This window comes from Pleuronectes platessa, chromosome 5 (assembly GCF_947347685.1).
Source record: "Pleuronectes platessa chromosome 5, fPlePla1.1, whole genome shotgun sequence".
In the NCBI taxonomy this organism is placed as follows: Eukaryota; Metazoa; Chordata; class Actinopteri; order Pleuronectiformes; family Pleuronectidae; genus Pleuronectes; species Pleuronectes platessa.
In genome coordinates this window covers 8,240,153-8,256,657 of record NC_070630.1, presented here as the reverse complement: position 1 = coordinate 8,256,657, position 16,505 = coordinate 8,240,153, and the positions used below count along the sequence as shown (strand labels likewise).

General features: G+C 41.5%; 2 protein-coding genes across 7 annotated transcripts; both read right to left on the bottom strand.

Annotated features, from left to right (window-relative positions):
- Positions 1–133: 133 nt before the first annotated feature.
- LOC128440765 (protein Smaug homolog 2) lies at positions 134–9,249 on the bottom strand. 5 transcript variants are annotated; one of them, XM_053423586.1, is made up of 14 exons: positions 8,874–9,097; positions 8,214–8,353; positions 7,118–7,646; positions 6,492–6,962; positions 6,053–6,295; positions 5,815–5,924; positions 5,408–5,494; positions 4,842–5,115; positions 4,664–4,749; positions 4,296–4,411; positions 3,946–4,144; positions 3,349–3,475; positions 1,421–1,504; positions 134–591 (listed from the first exon to the last, which is right to left on the bottom strand). In XM_053423586.1, exons 3-14 carry the CDS (start codon positions 7,311–7,313, stop codon positions 563–565), a joined length of 2,022 nt encoding a protein of 673 aa, XP_053279561.1. In that variant the 5' UTR covers positions 7,314–7,646; positions 8,214–8,353; positions 8,874–9,097; the 3' UTR covers positions 134–562. The 5 variants fall into 5 exon arrangements, with proteins under 5 accessions (XP_053279561.1, XP_053279563.1, XP_053279562.1 ...); XM_053423588.1 differs by lacking the exons at positions 8,214–8,353; positions 8,874–9,097 and adding an exon at positions 9,183–9,249; XM_053423587.1 differs by lacking the exons at positions 8,214–8,353; positions 8,874–9,097 and adding an exon at positions 9,108–9,183.
- A 2,060-nt stretch (positions 9,250–11,309) lies between these two features.
- Positions 11,310–16,408, bottom strand: paf1 (PAF1 homolog, Paf1/RNA polymerase II complex component). Of its 2 annotated transcripts, none has more exons than XM_053423583.1 (14): positions 16,125–16,408; positions 15,437–15,469; positions 15,240–15,332; positions 14,481–14,602; positions 14,316–14,382; positions 14,133–14,234; positions 13,927–14,032; positions 13,612–13,680; positions 13,337–13,440; positions 13,128–13,244; positions 12,880–13,008; positions 12,533–12,638; positions 12,184–12,265; positions 11,310–12,053 (listed from the first exon to the last, which is right to left on the bottom strand). In XM_053423583.1, the coding sequence occupies exons 1-14, from the start codon at positions 16,169–16,171 to the stop codon at positions 11,593–11,595; spliced, it is 1,638 nt and encodes a 545-aa protein (XP_053279558.1). In that variant the 5' UTR covers positions 16,172–16,408; the 3' UTR covers positions 11,310–11,592. The 2 variants fall into 2 exon arrangements, with proteins under 2 accessions (XP_053279558.1, XP_053279559.1); XM_053423584.1 differs by having other exon boundaries at positions 15,437–15,466.
- Between the last annotated feature and the right edge of the window lie 97 nt (positions 16,409–16,505).

Below are 16,505 nucleotides of genomic sequence, written 5' to 3'. Positions count from 1 at the left end.
GTTAAGGTGGCTAGGAAGTGTATTGGTGTCTGAATATCAACACCCGTCTGCCAGTTGAGTGGATTTTTGGGCCAATTCCAGTTTAGTGCCTAATATCACAGATAATTTAATATAAGTGCCTTACTCCTGGCTAGACATTGTCTGATTTACACGTTATGCAGTGTGTTCTGGATAGAACCCCTTGCTCCATGGCAGGAGAAAAAAGAAAAGTAACTCATAGGGCAGAAACCCTTTAAGACAGCACCAATCGACCGTTTTTCTCTCAGACCGTGGCAAACTGACCCTCTGCACGTCATGTCACAGTCCTGCAGGTGACACGGAGCAGATTGCACAGTTAACCTTTGTTTGCTCTGTCCTGCAATATAATAATCATCTGTATTCCATTTTTAATAAACTTAGTTGTATATAATAAAGTACAAAAATATTAGAGAACATATACACAGTTTTTTGTCATTTTGTAGTGACTGCTTTGCCTGGTTTTCTTAAGCATACGTATATCTTTGTGCTGGGTGACGAGGAACTGAACAGGCCTCAGATGAAGTGTATTTTTCCTTTCTTCTCTTCATATTGTTGATGTCCGGTCCGTTCCATCTGCGGAGGAGATTCAAAAGAAATCATTTTCAGGACATATACAATCATGAAATATACAGCGCCACACATTGATCCTTAAAGAGGTGGCGCGGCTTATTTTGCTCTTGTCCCACAGACAGACAAAGTTATTGATGCTTTCTTATGTGTCCATTAATCTTTACATTCATTGCCTTTCATACATATTTATGGTGCCTGCCATTGAACTTAACATCTTATATTTATTAGATACATCTCTGGATGAGTAGTGGCTCCTGAAAAAAAACCCACTTAACTATGCCCAAAATAGGAAATTTTCTTATCCATCATGGCTGTTCAGTGTTTCACATTAATTATCTAGACTCTGGCAGCCCACCGTAATTTAACAACTGACCAATCAGCCAATGTTACCTGCCTTCTAGACCATTCTGATTCAACATGCCGAGCTGTGTCCTGCAGTACAACATTGTTCTAATATGTCATCCGAGTGTGTAAGAGCACCTGATGGAACACAATACAACATCAACTGTCTCTGGGAAAGGAAGGAGAACAGTTCTTTCTCCACAAGAGGAACCTGGCTGTGACTTGCTGAATGGTCTTGTATAATTATGATATTCAATATTAATACCCAAAACTAATGATATGAATAATGAAAGTCAACAGTTTGCTTGAGGGAAGTCTTGTGTGTGAATTATTTAGTATGTATAACTTTCCCTGATGGACAGTCTATTAATAGAATCCCCTCATTGGTGAGATATAACACATAATAAGGTGTTGTTGTTGTGTAGTTGATAGTTTAGTGAGGTTTACTAGCCAGTGGCATTTTTAGTGCCAGGCTGCTGAGCACACTTACCCCCTAAGGCATGCTCTGTCATACTGAGGCACAATGACTCCAGCGTGGGGTTGATCTCCAGGTCAGCACCTGGAACTTGGCATTCTGGGGGAAATGAGTGAAAACATTTTAGTCTGAAGAATGCTTGAGGTTGATCTTACACGAAATATCGCAATAAAGTCTGCATTTTCATACTTAATTTATGACAACCATATTTTTCTAATTATCCTAATAGGATTCATTCGCCAATTTCACCTCGAAAAAGGACAGTTTCGATAATATATAAACAAATGATCTGGTTTAAGGGGAAAAAACAACCCGTGTGTGTGTTAAAGAATCATTCTGGTAATGTGATGTTCAGATCATTTGTTCAATGTTGAGATAATTTGTTCGATGATAAAAATAGGAAGAAGAAGAACAAGGTGACTGATACTAAAAGCACAGAGTAGCTGGCTATATATGTAGCCAAACAAACATACAAATACTCAGCATAATTGATGTTCTGCCACTAAGAGTCAACCAAAACTAATGGAGCTGACAAATGGCTTAAAAACTACAACCAACTGTAAACATCTATTAAATACTGGCCAGCCATGGGTACACTCACTCAACCCTTAGCCCTTTTTACTGTGTATTGATAACTGTAATCTGTTTAATTGGAAGAAGAAATATTCCTGAAATGTAATAAACATTAACAACAAAGATAGTGATATCTTTAAGATAGTGTTTGAGTGTCTGGTATATGACCCAGCTGACATGTAACTTGCTTACAAACCACTATGTGAACACTCGAGACGTATTCTGTTGTCAAGCGTAAAGTGAAATCTGTCTCAAGTGGACTCAGACATGGTACCTAATAGTGGTTCTGAGGAGGGACAGAGTGGGAATGAGCTTGAAAATGAAAGCACAGGACACAGACCAGTGACGACCATTTGGGTGTAAAGTTTGACCTTTGACAGATTTTTATATTCAGCTGCAAGTCTGTGCAGTGATGTGAGGAGTGATGCCTTGACAGTTTTAAATTGGTTTTCTTTGAAGGGCCCACAGGAACACACTGTTAAACTCTATTCTTTTGTTTAATGTGATATCTGAACATGTACATATGTACGACGACTTTTTCTACAATATGTTACAATGAACCTAGAAAACGTGAGACACTCTCCATCTCTAAAAGAAGATATTCTAAGATGACCTGAAGTGAAGGTCTATGACCGATTTAATAAAATTCAACTAAAAATTCAAATCCATTCATGATTGCAGCAGTTCATATTAAAAGTCAGACAGGTGGCGGCATATTTAATTTTGTGTGAAGTAAAATCAAACAGCTAAATAACACACTCGACAGGGTGGACACAGCATCTTGTGTTGACATCTTGTCATTTCAGTTCCATTGACTGAAGCAAGGTTTGCTGAGAAAAGGTGAAATAAGATAACAATTTATCAGAGGTAGCTCTGTTGGTAAAGACACCATTTTAGTGGTCACTGCATTAAATCAGAGAGGTTGATGGCCTCCAAGGTCTTAAGGGTTTCTTTTGAGTATAAAAAATTAATTTATAACATTTATACTACTGTTACTTTAAAACCGGGATAATCTTTTCAACTGGACTGAGATTTCCATATTACATTTACAAAAACAACCGTATGAAATAACTATAGTCCCTTTAAAACATTGACATTTATAACAATGTGGGGCTGGTCAGTTAAATTAGTCTTAAGTCTATGAAACTTTTCTAGTTTAGCTTTAAATGATAATATTCCTCTGAAATTAAAAGGAGCCGTAGATAAGCGGCGTGTCTGTAATTTCTTTTGTGGTGTAATGTTAACATGAGATTGTGGAATGAAAGACTGACAGAGTATATCAAAATGTAAATACAGCCAGCCACAGACTGTGGGTTCGAGCATACACACATATTAATGAAGAATAAAAAAGTCTTGACATCACACAGTACCTTGCTGCTGGAACATGAGCATGGTTTGTGGGGAGGTGTGGACAGGAAGTGAGTGGGTCCGCTGCACAGTGCTGCGACTCTGACTTGGCATGCTGTTACTGCCCCCGGGGTTGGCAAACCACAGGTTCTATAGAGGAAAACACAAGTTCTTGTTACTTAAATCCCATTCACTCTGGGAGGTAGACGTGGATTGTTTACCTTTCAGCTAAATCGTTAAATTAAACTGTTCAAACTAAGATAATGACTTGATTTATAACAACATATAATGCCTAACCCCTGCTGACTTGTTTACGGATTAAAATACCAATGCCTATTGTTTTGTCATTTATTTTCCCTAAAGAGCAAATATTTACTAAGGTGTATTGTTTGAGTAAATAGCTTCAGCTATAGTTAAAAGAGAAACTTCATGTATGGAGTCGGGTTGAATTATAATAAATAAATGTAATCAGCTTTGAGTGTTTTCTATCAACTTTAAAAGTAATGAACCTTATATGACTGATAAATCCATTTTGTCCACAACATAAGGCTTCGTGTTAACTTAAGTTTTATGTCATAACATTGTATTAATAATGCCCATCCAATGGCAGAAGTACTAACTTGTCTACCCTGGCCTGCCAGCACAGGATTAGTGAGTGTGTGGCGTGGAGATGCTCCGCCAATCCCACCAGGAGTCAGAAGACTTATGCGACCAGCTGGGAGTCCACGAGGGGTCATCGGGAACGGCCTTTGCCCTCGTCGCCCTACACCTCCACTCACAGAGCCGGCTGTGGGGAGGGAGTTGGACCCATACGTCCAACTGGAGCAATAACAAAACAAAAGCCACATGCATTAGAAGTCGATGAGTGAAGAAAACTGCAGAAGTAAGTTAGAATTCAGCTGGTGTGAAATCTAACTGCTACAGACGGAGATCAAAGATAAAAGACGACAGAGTCTCAAGAGGGGCTCACCCTTTCTGTCGGTACACAGGCATGTCCAGCATAGCTTTGCGAGGGAAGAGGCGGAGCAATTTGAGGACCTGCTGTTTCCAGGAGACCAGCCTCTTCTTCTGAGTTTCTGTAAAAGCCTGACACACAGAGCAAGAGACAGCAGAAGAAAACAGGCATCAGATATTCAATGTTTCAAAAGATGCTTCTCATATTTGTAATTTTTTAAACTATAGATTATTCTCTGTCCCTAACTATTTATTAACATTTGCCTTCGTGATTATTTTATTTCAGGTGTATAATTTTGGAACTGTGAGATATTTTTAACGCTGTACACAAATCACTTTAACATATTCAGCATATGAAAAATAAACTTGATATGCAGTTCTTACCTCATGTGTTAGACACTTCTCGATGAGCTGAAGGTAGCAGCTGATATTCTCCTCATCTGGCCTGGACACCAGCAGCTGGGTGCACACTGACAAACAGAAGACAGGATTTAGATATTCATGTTCACAGAGTTCATTTTGTGGTGGGAATGTAAAAAAAACAACATCATCATATTCTTACCTTTGCCCATGACACGGGTGAACTGTCCAGCAATGTCGCCGTCTGAGATAGGTGTGGCTCCGGAGTCTCCATCGCAGGGAGGGGGGTTGTGGGACTGGAAGCCCTCTGAGCCTGGCTCTTTATCACCTCCTGTTTTTGAGGCTTCTGAAGGGGAGGAGGTGGTTTCTAAGGTAGGCTGTGTTGCACTGGGTGGGAAGTAGGCCTTAATGGGTGTGGTGACGATCTGCTGCAGCTCCTGAAGGGCGTTACGAAGGTTCCCCCCTTCCAAAATATCCTGACAAGGGATGAAACATCAGTCTCACAAGCTGTGTAAAGCTTTAGGTTTAAGGATGATGTTGTAAGTAGAGAGTAACACATCCAAAGTGTAAATCTGGATTAAAGCTTTAAGAGCAAACATTGCTCCGCAGAAATATCTTCAAAGTAACTGCATGTCTACCAGCTGCACTCGGTCTGCTTCGGTGCCAACGGAAGAACGGGGGTTTCCCAATGCAAAAGTCACATGACCATCAATGAGCACATATATTTTTATCAGCACAATGACGAGAGCAACATGCCATTTGAATTACCTTTTCTAAAGACTTGAGCACACTCTGCCTCTCTCGCAGCTTCTGGATACTCAAGGCAATCTTATGCCGCGCTCCTTTGGTGACCATCTGAAAAGAAGAGACAGAAAAACAACAAAATGGCAGGAGAAGCAGGCAAGTCATGTCTTGTGTGAACGGGGCAATTTATACAGTTACTAAATAACGAAGCTAATCACCATCTGTTTCATTAAAGCCAAGGGGCAGAGGCAAAATCACAGCATTTATATGTGTGACTAGCTTGATATAACTGTAGGGTGCATTGCTTAATTTCATGCCTCATTGAGAGTTGATGTATCATCAGGTTTGAGGACAGTAATGTTCACAGCTGATAAGGGGGGTGGAATAACCAAAGCCCTGAGCCAGTGTACGTAAAAGGGAAATTTACCAACCTGTGACTCAAGGTGATGCTCTGTGAGAATCATCATCTCATCATAGGTCATCTGGGAGAAAAGCGATGCATATTTATGAAGGCGGAGACTTTTCAGCCACCCCGGAACATCTACAGCAAACACATACAAAGTAATGTTAGGTTTCAGGTTATATCACCACAGATGTTGGCTCTGCACGGCTTTCGGCAGAGCCAAATGACACGAGTGCCCTTAGCTCTGGTAGGTAATGAACTTTGACCTTTCATGCCACTGCCATCCTCCTGGAAAGTGTTGCGAGCGGAGCCCTGATCTTCTGTCTGCTCGCTGCCTGACGAGGCCACACTGCTTTGGGGTGACAGAGGTGCGTGATCTGTTGGCATAAAGCTCTGTCGCCCTCCTATGTCATCGTGGCTAACCCACTCAGTGCCACAAGCCTGTGGACTGGAAGGAATAACGGACATGGACTTCTTCAGAGGGCTGGGCTGCATCTGCCCACCCAGACCTGACAAGGGAAACAGTCCAGTTAAGATGAATAATGAAAAATTTGTACGTTTTTGGTAAAAGGATATGTTAATAACGTTCTTGGACCTTCAAAAATATGTCCTCACTGGTTTCATGTATACACTAATCCCAAGTTCATCAATCTCTTTGTTTTTCCCCCAGATTTGTAAAAGGAAAAGACGAATGACAAACATTACCTGTGTTATTGCTGTTGATGGGAGAGGACATCCCGCCTGGGAATGACATGTGTCCATTCTGGCCTGCAGGAGATGTGCTGGATGATGGGGACTTTTCTTGCCAAGCAAGGCCAGGCTCCATAGCCTCAGCTGAGCTGGGCCACTCATCTGAGCCCTGGCGTGGGTGGTAGGGACTGGATTGAGGCCGAGGCGCGTATCCACTTGATAGGTGTTCCTCCAGGTGGTTTAGCCACATGGCCAGAGAGGTACGGTCATCCAGTGTGGTCGCAGGGTGGATGAGAGCATAGGAAAGCAGCTGTCTGCTTTCTTCCACAAACAGACTACTCTCGATGGTGTGACTCAACACCTTCTGCAGCAGCTTCATGTACTCACATTTGGCCTCACTGTTGCGTGGCTGCAGCAGAGGCAGATGAGACAGCAGCAAGGAAACCACTTTCTCCTTTGGCTCCTGGTGCCACTGGCTGACAATCGCTAATGACAAAGGGAAAAGAGATTTATTATCAATTAATCTTTTATTACTGATTAACCTTCTGAAGATTAGCCTTCTTACATTTTTGAAAAAGATATACGCATTTTAACTGTTTCACACTAGCCGACAGCACATGATAAAAAAATCTATTAACTACCTGCATTGTTGGCTTCAGCCTCAAGGATGTGGATCTCTGTGCAGTCTGCCAGCCAGTGTTCAAGGCAGATGTGTAAGAAGCGAGCCTGGGTGCGGGACACCCTCTTCAGGAGGGACAACAGTGCCACCGTCTGTTCACACTCATTCCAGCCTTTAAACCAATCTGTGAGGATACCTACTTGGTCTCGGAACATCATGGCGTGTCTCCTCAGTAAGGAGAGCAGGAATGTGTGGGTGTGGAGGGGGCTACTGAAAAGACTGCTCTCTCAAACACAGACAGGATCAGTCTCGCCCCGCACAGCGGGGTCGTACTTGCAACAGTCCTGGGATCCCCTCAGACTGGACCGAGGGGCCCTCACATGGTTCAGGTGCAGAAAGAACTGTAGACAGGTGAATTCACCGGCCGTGTGAATTACTGGGACGTTGTCTTATGAAGGGAAACTGGAAATGTGTCAATTGTGGCTCTTATTGACACAAACAGGAAATGTCCTCTTTCACTCTTGTATGTTCCGGATCACATCATCCATGCCCTGTTAAAAACACAGAAAAGAGAAAACTTACAAATGACAAATGTAACTAAAATTTTCTAAATCTTAGTCAGCCTTATACTTTAGTATACATCAATTTCAAATGTATGAAGCTTTCCTAATTTAAGCGATGACTGCCTCGGCCTATTAAGCTGATCCTCCGCACCAGTGGCTAAGTATTGGAATTGGCTCTTCCTTTCCATAACAGTTGTGTTGATATATAAGGACACTTTCTGCCTCAAAGCTGCACCGGTCTGGAGCTTTAGTTTGATGATGGAGACAGATCATTGGCTTCAGTAGGGGGAAAACTGGACTGACAGTTTTAAATTCATTTGAAGGTTCCTGGAAAATAAACTAACAGGACATTATAGCACACACAGCCAAAATAAAATGAAGTGACTGCTAAAATCAATTAAGATACGTAAAGAATGGAACATAACTAGGTTTTAATCTGCCCATTGTTAATTGTTGTGCATCTGATACGTTAACAACACAATGTCCAAGGTAATGTAAGGATAATTTGATGTGAGAGATGACTGATTAAGTGTATAACTTCACAGAGACTCTTACCAGTCCCGTTCATGCTGCTTGAGTCATAATAGGACAATTAATCGCAGGAGGTGTGAAAAACACGTTATCAACAAAAGATTAAAGTCGAGTCCAGACCACCAACACTGGGAGTAACGCTTATCTCGTATAATTCAAATGAGCTGCAGACCAAAAAGAACAAGGGCAAGTCATCGGTGACCTACATTTACAACAGGTCGTTATTGTGAAGTTTATCAGGCGACGTTAACATGTCAGAACTACGAGCTCCACCACTGCGCACGGTGACACCTGTAACATTGAGAGCTAAGCTGCGGATTTAACAGCAAACACGAGTGTCTGGCTACGAGCTGCGATCGGCTCCCTGTTGTTGTGGAGATCCCTGCGAGGTGTATTAACTTCACACAGGCTAACATCACACCCGGCAGCCTAGCATTAGTTAGCCGCTAGCCACAGTTAGCTCGGTCGGCCTAGTCAATGATGAGGGATTCGGGATTTGTAACGTTTTTCCGTGGATAGCTGTTGCTGCCCCCTTTTTCTCCGCCTCGGACTTCCAGCTTAGCGGCACCAACAGGGAGGTTCGAACGCGGTTTAAATCGAGCCCGTGTTGCAGCTCGTTCGCCGCAGAAAGTTGTAAGAAAACACGACTTACGATGAAAGCAGGCGGAAAGGTTTGTTGTTTACCTTTGTCAGTTGTCACTGGTTAGCGGGCTAGGCTACAGTGCTAGCGCTCAGCTCGCTCGACGACAGGGCAGGGATAGCTAAGTGCTATCGCTAGCTCCTTAGCTAGCGAGTTCTTTTTTGCTAATAGATGCAATAACGTTAGCTCAGCTGAAAGAAGCGCAGATCGGTCCCCGGACGTGCGGCTCCTCACGGGGCTTCCTCCACGGCTGCGGGCCCCCGCGGCTCCCGACTCACCATGCTGAAGAACACGCGTGGAAAAATGTTTATTGCAATACAGAAAATAAAGAGTGAACGCCTGGAGAAACCTACTTCGATTTTAAGTTGACGTAAGACGTGGGCACGACGTCACACGTCTGGAGGGAACGTCATGTTCTGTCCCGCCCACAGTCTGGAAAATATAAAGCTTCGTTTTAAACAGCGACAAGTAAACACGTGTGTTTTGTGTAGTGAAATATACACATTTTCATTTAAATAAACGTGAAAAGAATGATTTACATTTTTTATTTATTTCTAACATGTAAAAAAAAAAGAGAAATTATACATCAATAAAATATCAAACGCTTAATTATGGAATCTACATATTGGTAAAGGAGTGACAAGAAGAATAAACTTAAATAATCTCACCCTTTCTCAATAAACAGCATATTTATGTATTTTGGATTATAAAACGTAGATGCAAGGTTGGATGGGCTGTGTTTTTTTTCCGTTTAGGTTTTCCTTTTCCATTTTATAAATAATTATTTGTATTTTTTGTTTAGCATTTATTTATTTTCATATATATTAATAGATAAATAGTGGTATGGATAATTATTACACCATTTCAGCTTCAGATATGGATCTGTTTAAGTTAAATTGCAGCAGTCTCTTCTGTCAGACTGGCATTTACAGGTTTAGCTTTTTTCCTGCATGTGTTATCCAAGCTTTAAAAGATGGTCGCACTGTTTCACACCTAAAAACATAAAGATTGCATCATCTTGTGGGGTCAAAAAATGGAAGCACCTGTAAAGCAGGTTTGTCCCCTGGTCATTCCCCTTGTTGTTGTAAGGAGCAGAGAGTGAGAGAGGCTGTCTGTCACTTGTCAACAAGCTGGTGTCCCTCCGAAGACAGGAGGGAAGAGACAAGAATGGTGGGTGAAACTGAAGCAGTTATTGGAAATATTTCTGCTTGTGTGTTGAAATTTGATGAATTTGATGAACTATCATTCAAACATACTTGTGTGTACTTCTTTCTACACAAGTCGACCATCGCCTGCTCTCTTTCATGCAGCAAACTAAATTCTTGCATGTTGCAGTACAAACGTTTCCTGCCCTCAATATATATTGCATCTCAATGGAAAACTTGAGAGCGGAATTCCCTGAGCAAGAACCCAGATATCAGAATAATGATTGTCTCATTGTATTGTATTATATCATATATACATAGATATATGTATATATATGATGCATATTTTGCAAATATTGTGTTTATAGTATGAGCAGTGTATAAAAATGGATGTAGATTCTGGGTTGCCACTCAATTTGACCATATTTTGAGTGGACAACAGTTCACATACATCATCTACTGCTACGTCATGCCAAAGATGATGATGGGGTGTCTTACCCTCTGTGTTTCATACTCTTCTCCCCAGAGAGTAAGTTATAGTCTTCGAGAGGTAATGAGTAAAAACCCAAGACAGTTAAACGGAGAAAGACTTGTTTTTACAATTTGAAGGACGGATGACATTATGACTTTGGCATCAGATGTATTTGTTGTGTTTGACTGGAAAAATGAAAGAATTCCCTGTGAAAATGTCAATTTCTTATAAGCATCCGCATATGGTTTACGATGGCAGCTGTCAAATCTTCAAGAATCAAAATGGTAATTAAAAAAAAGTGACCGGTCTTATGACATTTAATGACAAAATATATCACTAAACTTAATTTAGTAAGAACATTATCTCCATCTACAGAGCTCTGTACATTTCATGCTCTGCAATCAAAAGACCTAGAGGAATCTTTTGATATTTTTCTAAACCTGCAAGACACAAAAATATAAGAATCACCTTAAAATGACTGACTCTATAAATCTTGTTGAACTTAAGAGACAACAAATATCCACACCTATTTTGCCTGTCATTCATACTTTTAATGTTATCTCTGCTTGGGATATTCTCTGCTATACTCCCAAGATAGTTGAAACAAGAGACCACGATGACTTCACTGAAGAATGGCTGAGGGACCAAATGAGTCGTTATCATTGAAAATACATTCCCCAACCTCTCGTTCAACATCAGCTAGGATTGGCTCTTCTAACCAAAGTCTGAACTGAACATCAGCTAAACAAATCATATTTAATATCTTTCAAAAATGAAAAACAAACAGTGATTTTCTTCCTAGAATAAAATAATCCCTGAACAGATTTGCCATTTGTATGCAGTATTGTAAAAGAAAAACAACCTTTTCTTACAAAATGACACCTGCAATTTATTTTCAGTTTCAAGTTGTAACGCATTACCACATTGACAAGTCTGAGAGAATAAAGAAATATTCACACGATTTGACAGAGAAAAACACAGGGATGGTACACATATACCAAATGGTGCTGGGGATAAATCTAAAAAATTGGAGTGAACAGAGAGGTCTCCGGTCCAAAGCCAATGTGCATCTTGCTCACAAATTTCATTGGGGAGTTGTGATCATAAGTGTTTGTTGCTGAATATACAGAACAGACAGAATAGGCCTTATTCACTGTCACTGGCATCACTGGAGTCTGAGCCTCTCTCACTTCCACTCCCGCTCTGAGCCCGGGTATCTGAATGGTCACTGCTGCGGTCGCTGTGTGCTGGAGACGCACTGCGACTCCGGCTGCCCCCCCTGTTCACTCCTTCGTCCTCACTCCCGCTGCCCTCTTCCCCGCTGCTCCGGGCTGAGTTCTTAGGCTCGTTGTCGTCGTTATCCTCGCTCTCATCGTCACTGCCAAAGATCTCTTCCTCGTCCCGCAGCTCTCTGTTCCTCTCCTCGCCGCTTTCACTTCCACTGCCGCTAGGTTTCCTCTTTCTCTTCTCTTTGTCCTCATCCTCTTCTCTCTTTTCTTCTTCTTCTACTACGACTACTCTGATCGGTTCCGGCTCTTCCTCCTCCCTCTCAGATTCACTACCAGAGTTCTCTGCTTCACTGCCGCTGCCCTTCTCTTTATCATCACCTGGAGAAAACAATGCAAACACAACACAGCACAGGTGGTGAGTGATTTAGCAGAAACAATGACAACATTAGTAGAGTAGGTAGACAGTTCAGTAAAAATCCAGTTATAGGGAGCATAAAACAAAACTGACCAGAGTCCTGCATGTCTATGTCTTTGTCCAGGTCTTCTTCATCTTCTGGCTCATGGTTCTCCAGCTGAGCTTTACGTGCATCCTGAGAATCACAATAAGGGGATCATCAGTCATCACAAAACAAGGATCAATACAAAATTAAAGTTAAAGCTAAATATCAAATAATTGATCACTTTTTTTATGCTGAGTTTTACTGTAAAGCATCATTAAATATGAATTTAAAATACAATTATAATGAGGGGACCAAACTACACCTCAGATGCATCTTTACATGTTCCAAGCCTTAAAAAAAACCATGTGAAAGTGTATTGTCGATAAAAATGAAGAGGAAAACGTTGAGCACACTCACCTGAGCCTCAAGCTCTTTCTCGTTCATGTCTCTGTGCTTACAAACCAGCACAGCGTTTGTGTTGGACTGAGATCCAGCCTTTGCTCTCCTCTTGCTCAGACGCACCCTGCAGGAGAGAAGACAGGCTGTCAGACAACAAGGCCAAACAGCTTCTCTTGAAAGCTCCATAAATCATTGGGGATAGTCCTGTTTGTTTTGTGTTTTACGGTTTGACATCATCAACAGGCACCTCTACGTGTACTCGTTTGATCCAAACACCTCAGCTGGATTTACTACTACAAAAACACAATTTCCCTTTCACCTTGTTGGGGTGCAACAACAACTCTCTTCTCTGATCAATGATTTACCTCGTCTCAAGCTCATTGTAGTAAACACCATCTCCATCTCTGAAGATAAAGAAGTAGTTCTCCTCATAACCCTTGCTGGCTTTGTTCTTGACATTCCAGTTGTACTCCCTGGCAATCTTGTAATCATATCTGAAACACAGAAAACCACATACATTTTGCAGACATGTTAAAGATGGCAAATTCACAAGATTGTTTTAAAATGCATCAAAAAAGATCCAGGATTTTCCAGAAGCAACATCTCTACTTACAGATCCTCAGGAGAGTAATCCAGGCCCTCATCAACGTCTCTCTTGCGCTTGCGAAGTGTGTCCTCATTGGGCAGGAAGTAAGCCACGAATTGATTTCCTTCTTCATCCATCATACCTCTGTATTCAAGAGACAAGAAACGTGCATTATTATATCAGAAATACTTGCGCTGTAGAACCAAACATCCACACGATGGATAATATGTAGGCACCTGATCATGGCCTGAGACATCATTTCCACTCCTGCTGGTGCGGTCATGTCTTTAGGTGCAGGATCAGAGTCAAAGATGACCTGAGCACATGGATTGATCCACATCTGAGGAGAGAAACAAAAGCAATATTAATGAAGCTCATAAGGGTGCCCAGGGAATTGCCAGTTTGGTACATTTTCCCCTCACAACATATCCCCTGCCACAGTGCATATGGTATTCAATTTGAAAGCATCCACACCGACTCCATATGTGGAACTGTTAAGAAGATAGCTCACCTTGAAGTCAGGGAACACAGGTAGTACCTCCACAGGAGTGACTCTGGGTTTACTGTAGTGCTGAGCAATCTGAGGAGAACAAACAAAGCCTTTTAATTACCAACCCATACGTGTTGACCACTTTGGATAATGTCCCGATTTGTATCTGACAGGTAAACATTACAAACAGTTTTGTACTGTACAGAGCAGCTCTACAGCAAAAGCTTTTGAGAAAAACGTATTTTTCCTCCCAATATTTGTATAGGCAGATATTGTTGCTTGAGTTATACAAGATTTAAAAAAAGATTTATCCAACCTCAGAATATCTTCACTTACAGATTTCGATGCATCCTCAAACGTCTTCTCAATAGCAGAAATCTGGCTGTCTCTGTCTTTGTAAATCTCTTCTTCTGTAAACTGTTGTTTGACAGACACACCGATCCTAAACACAACACATATCCAGATTAAATACACCGATTTATAATGGCCATCTTTCTACTGTGTAAGTGGATCTAAGTTAAAAATCCAAAAAAATAACTTACTTGACTTCCACTTTCTCATTGCAAACACCATATCTGTTAAACTCTGTAGAAATATACTCGGTCTTTCTCATCCACGGGACCACTTTGGCGTGCTGCTGTGACCTTTGATAGAGAAAACAAAATCAAACCAAAGTATCCACATGAATTTACAATATTGTCAAGTCGGCAATTAAGTAGACTTACCTCTTCGAACTGGATGGAGCCTGAATGTCCTCCTCCAAGAGTTTTTCATCAGCAGGATCCAACAATACTATCAATTCAAAAGATTGGTTCAGTCTACACACACGCATTTAAAAAAGATAGTCTTCCGGTAAGAAAATAGCTTTGTGATCCCAGCTGAAGACTTACTGTTGGGGTCAATGCGGTATGTGTCTGGGTTGATGAGATCAATGGTGACCCCCAGGTCTGGCTCAGTCAGGAGCTCGTGCTTGTGTTGTTTCTCTAGAGAAGTGGCTTTGTACTGTACGAACCTGCCACAGCAAACAGACAAATGGAGGAATTGTGTCTGGGTATTTAAGACCTCATTCAGACCTAGTGTTTACATATTTCCTGAGTGATCCCACCACAAGTGGACAGCTCAAAAAACAGGTGTGAATGCACCCAATGTATCTTGAATGCGTCTTGACATCTGATCTGTCACACCACATTCAGAGGTGGTCTGGGATGGATCTGGCCCCCCCTACTCAGCTGTTGTCTCTGACACCCTACAGTTTTACAAAGACTCAAAAGTACTTTTACTCTTCTAAGTAGGCTTGCATTGCTTTTTGAAAACTGACAACTACACAAAATATGTTTGTTTTTTTTAACATTAAATTACTGCTGCGTGCTTTGCATGGATTCACTCAGCACCCTCCTGACTCTCTCCCCCTCTTCAATCTCTAATGCTGATACACAAAGACATCAATACTCAGACAGCATAAAAGCAGTATCATTTGACCATTATACACAGAAATTATTTACATGTTTATTTGTATATAGAGCTGACTACTTGTGATAAAATCTCATAGGAAAGATGTTAATTCCAGGTCTGGACACGGCCTTAATGTTTAATTCATCCCCCAAATGTTTCCTTGGTGCACGTGGAGACAGGTGATTGACTGTATTTACCTGTGCTGATCAAACGGATATGTGATGAACTTGGGATCAAAAGGGATGTCGGGCAAGCTGTTGCAGTACTTCACTCGACAGACGACTCCTGACCTGTCCCGGGCACAGAAAGAAAGTCGTTTGCACATGCCTCAGTAAAATGACAGTTTGTGTTGCTGCACGTGACGTAAACACAAAGCAGTGTCAAATCCACTCACCTCTCTGGGACAGTTCTGTGTGAGGACGGCCTGCTGAGAGAAAAAACAGCCACATGTCAAATCTTCAACCAACACTCATGATCTACTGCTTGATTGAGATCTTGTGGAACTGTTGTATCCAGGCGTTTATTAAATGGTGTTTTCGTGTAAGAAAGCTAAAAGTGATGGCAGACTTGTTGCATTTAATTATATTAGGTTGTGATACTGTATCTATTAATATGGTCACTGAGTGTGTTATTATATTGCTGCTCTTGACATATCGGGTGTATTCACGTTTGTCTGTACGTATCAGGGAAATGCACCTTCTTGTTTTCTGTTTACGTTTCCTCCCAGATGTTCGCTCCGTTGCTGTTAGCACTCGGGCTGGCTAACCCTGGCTAGCTTACACTAACTCTACCTACCACTAACATAAGTTCAGCCACTTTATTTGAATCCAATGAGAAACGGTACAATGGCAGTAACTAGTTCTCCGAAGACAAACAATGTGGTTATTGGCTAACGGTTTAGCCCAAGTTAACTTGACGTTGCGCGTGCTTGTTTATCTCGCTAACTAGCAGTGTTAGCTAGCATTGCGCGCGACCAAACACACGCTACAGAGTCAAGGCTGGTTTAGCTTTAGTGTTTATTTGGATTGTGAACCGCAGATTAGGACAGTTAGTAAATTAGCTAGTTAGTTAGTTAAACTTACCTGTGCCCGTCTTCTCGTTGAGATTGTGTTTGAATCGTTGGAGCCATTTTATTTTTAATAACAAAGCGCTCGCAGCTGAAAACAAAATTATCTGTTTGCGCAAATAATCAACACAAACTCGCCTGATCTCAAACTAAATAGCTGATCCGAGTCAAGCTAAACTCCGCAGCTAATTCCTTCCTCGATCACAATGCATCTTAATTCAGTCCTGGAAGAACCGGAAGACCCACAGCTCTAAACGTGGATCTGCTATTTGGTGAGCGCCCCCTACTAGTCCGGCATTTGAAGCGATATTGTGTAGATTCTTCTTCTTGGATTTAGGCAGACGAGACGGTTCAATGGCCTGTTGCTGCCCCCTACTGTTTGTTATCAGTGCTCTTT

Excerpts from the sequence above, each read along its gene's own strand:
- LOC128440765 (XM_053423588.1), bottom strand. The coding sequence starts at position 7,313 with ATGATGTTCCGAGACCAAGTAGGTATCCTCACAGATTGGTTTAAAGGC. Across the intron at positions 5,495-5,814 it reads AGCATCACCTTGAGTCACAG|ATGGTCACCAAAGGAGCGCG; the intron begins GTTGGTAAATTT and ends TCTTCTTTTCAG. Across the intron at positions 4,412-4,663 it reads AGAAGTGTCTAACACATGAG|GCTTTTACAGAAACTCAGAA; the intron begins GTAAGAACTGCA and ends TCTGTGTGTCAG.
- paf1 (XM_053423583.1), bottom strand. The coding sequence starts at position 16,171 with ATGGCTCCAACGATTCAAACACAATCTCAACGAGAAGACGGGCACAG. Across the intron at positions 13,681-13,926 it reads TTGAGGATGCATCGAAATCT|ATTGCTCAGCACTACAGTAA; the intron begins GTAAGTGAAGAT and ends TGTTCTCCTCAG. Across the intron at positions 13,009-13,127 it reads GATTACTCTCCTGAGGATCT|ATATGATTACAAGATTGCCA; the intron begins GTAAGTAGAGAT and ends TCTGTGTTTCAG.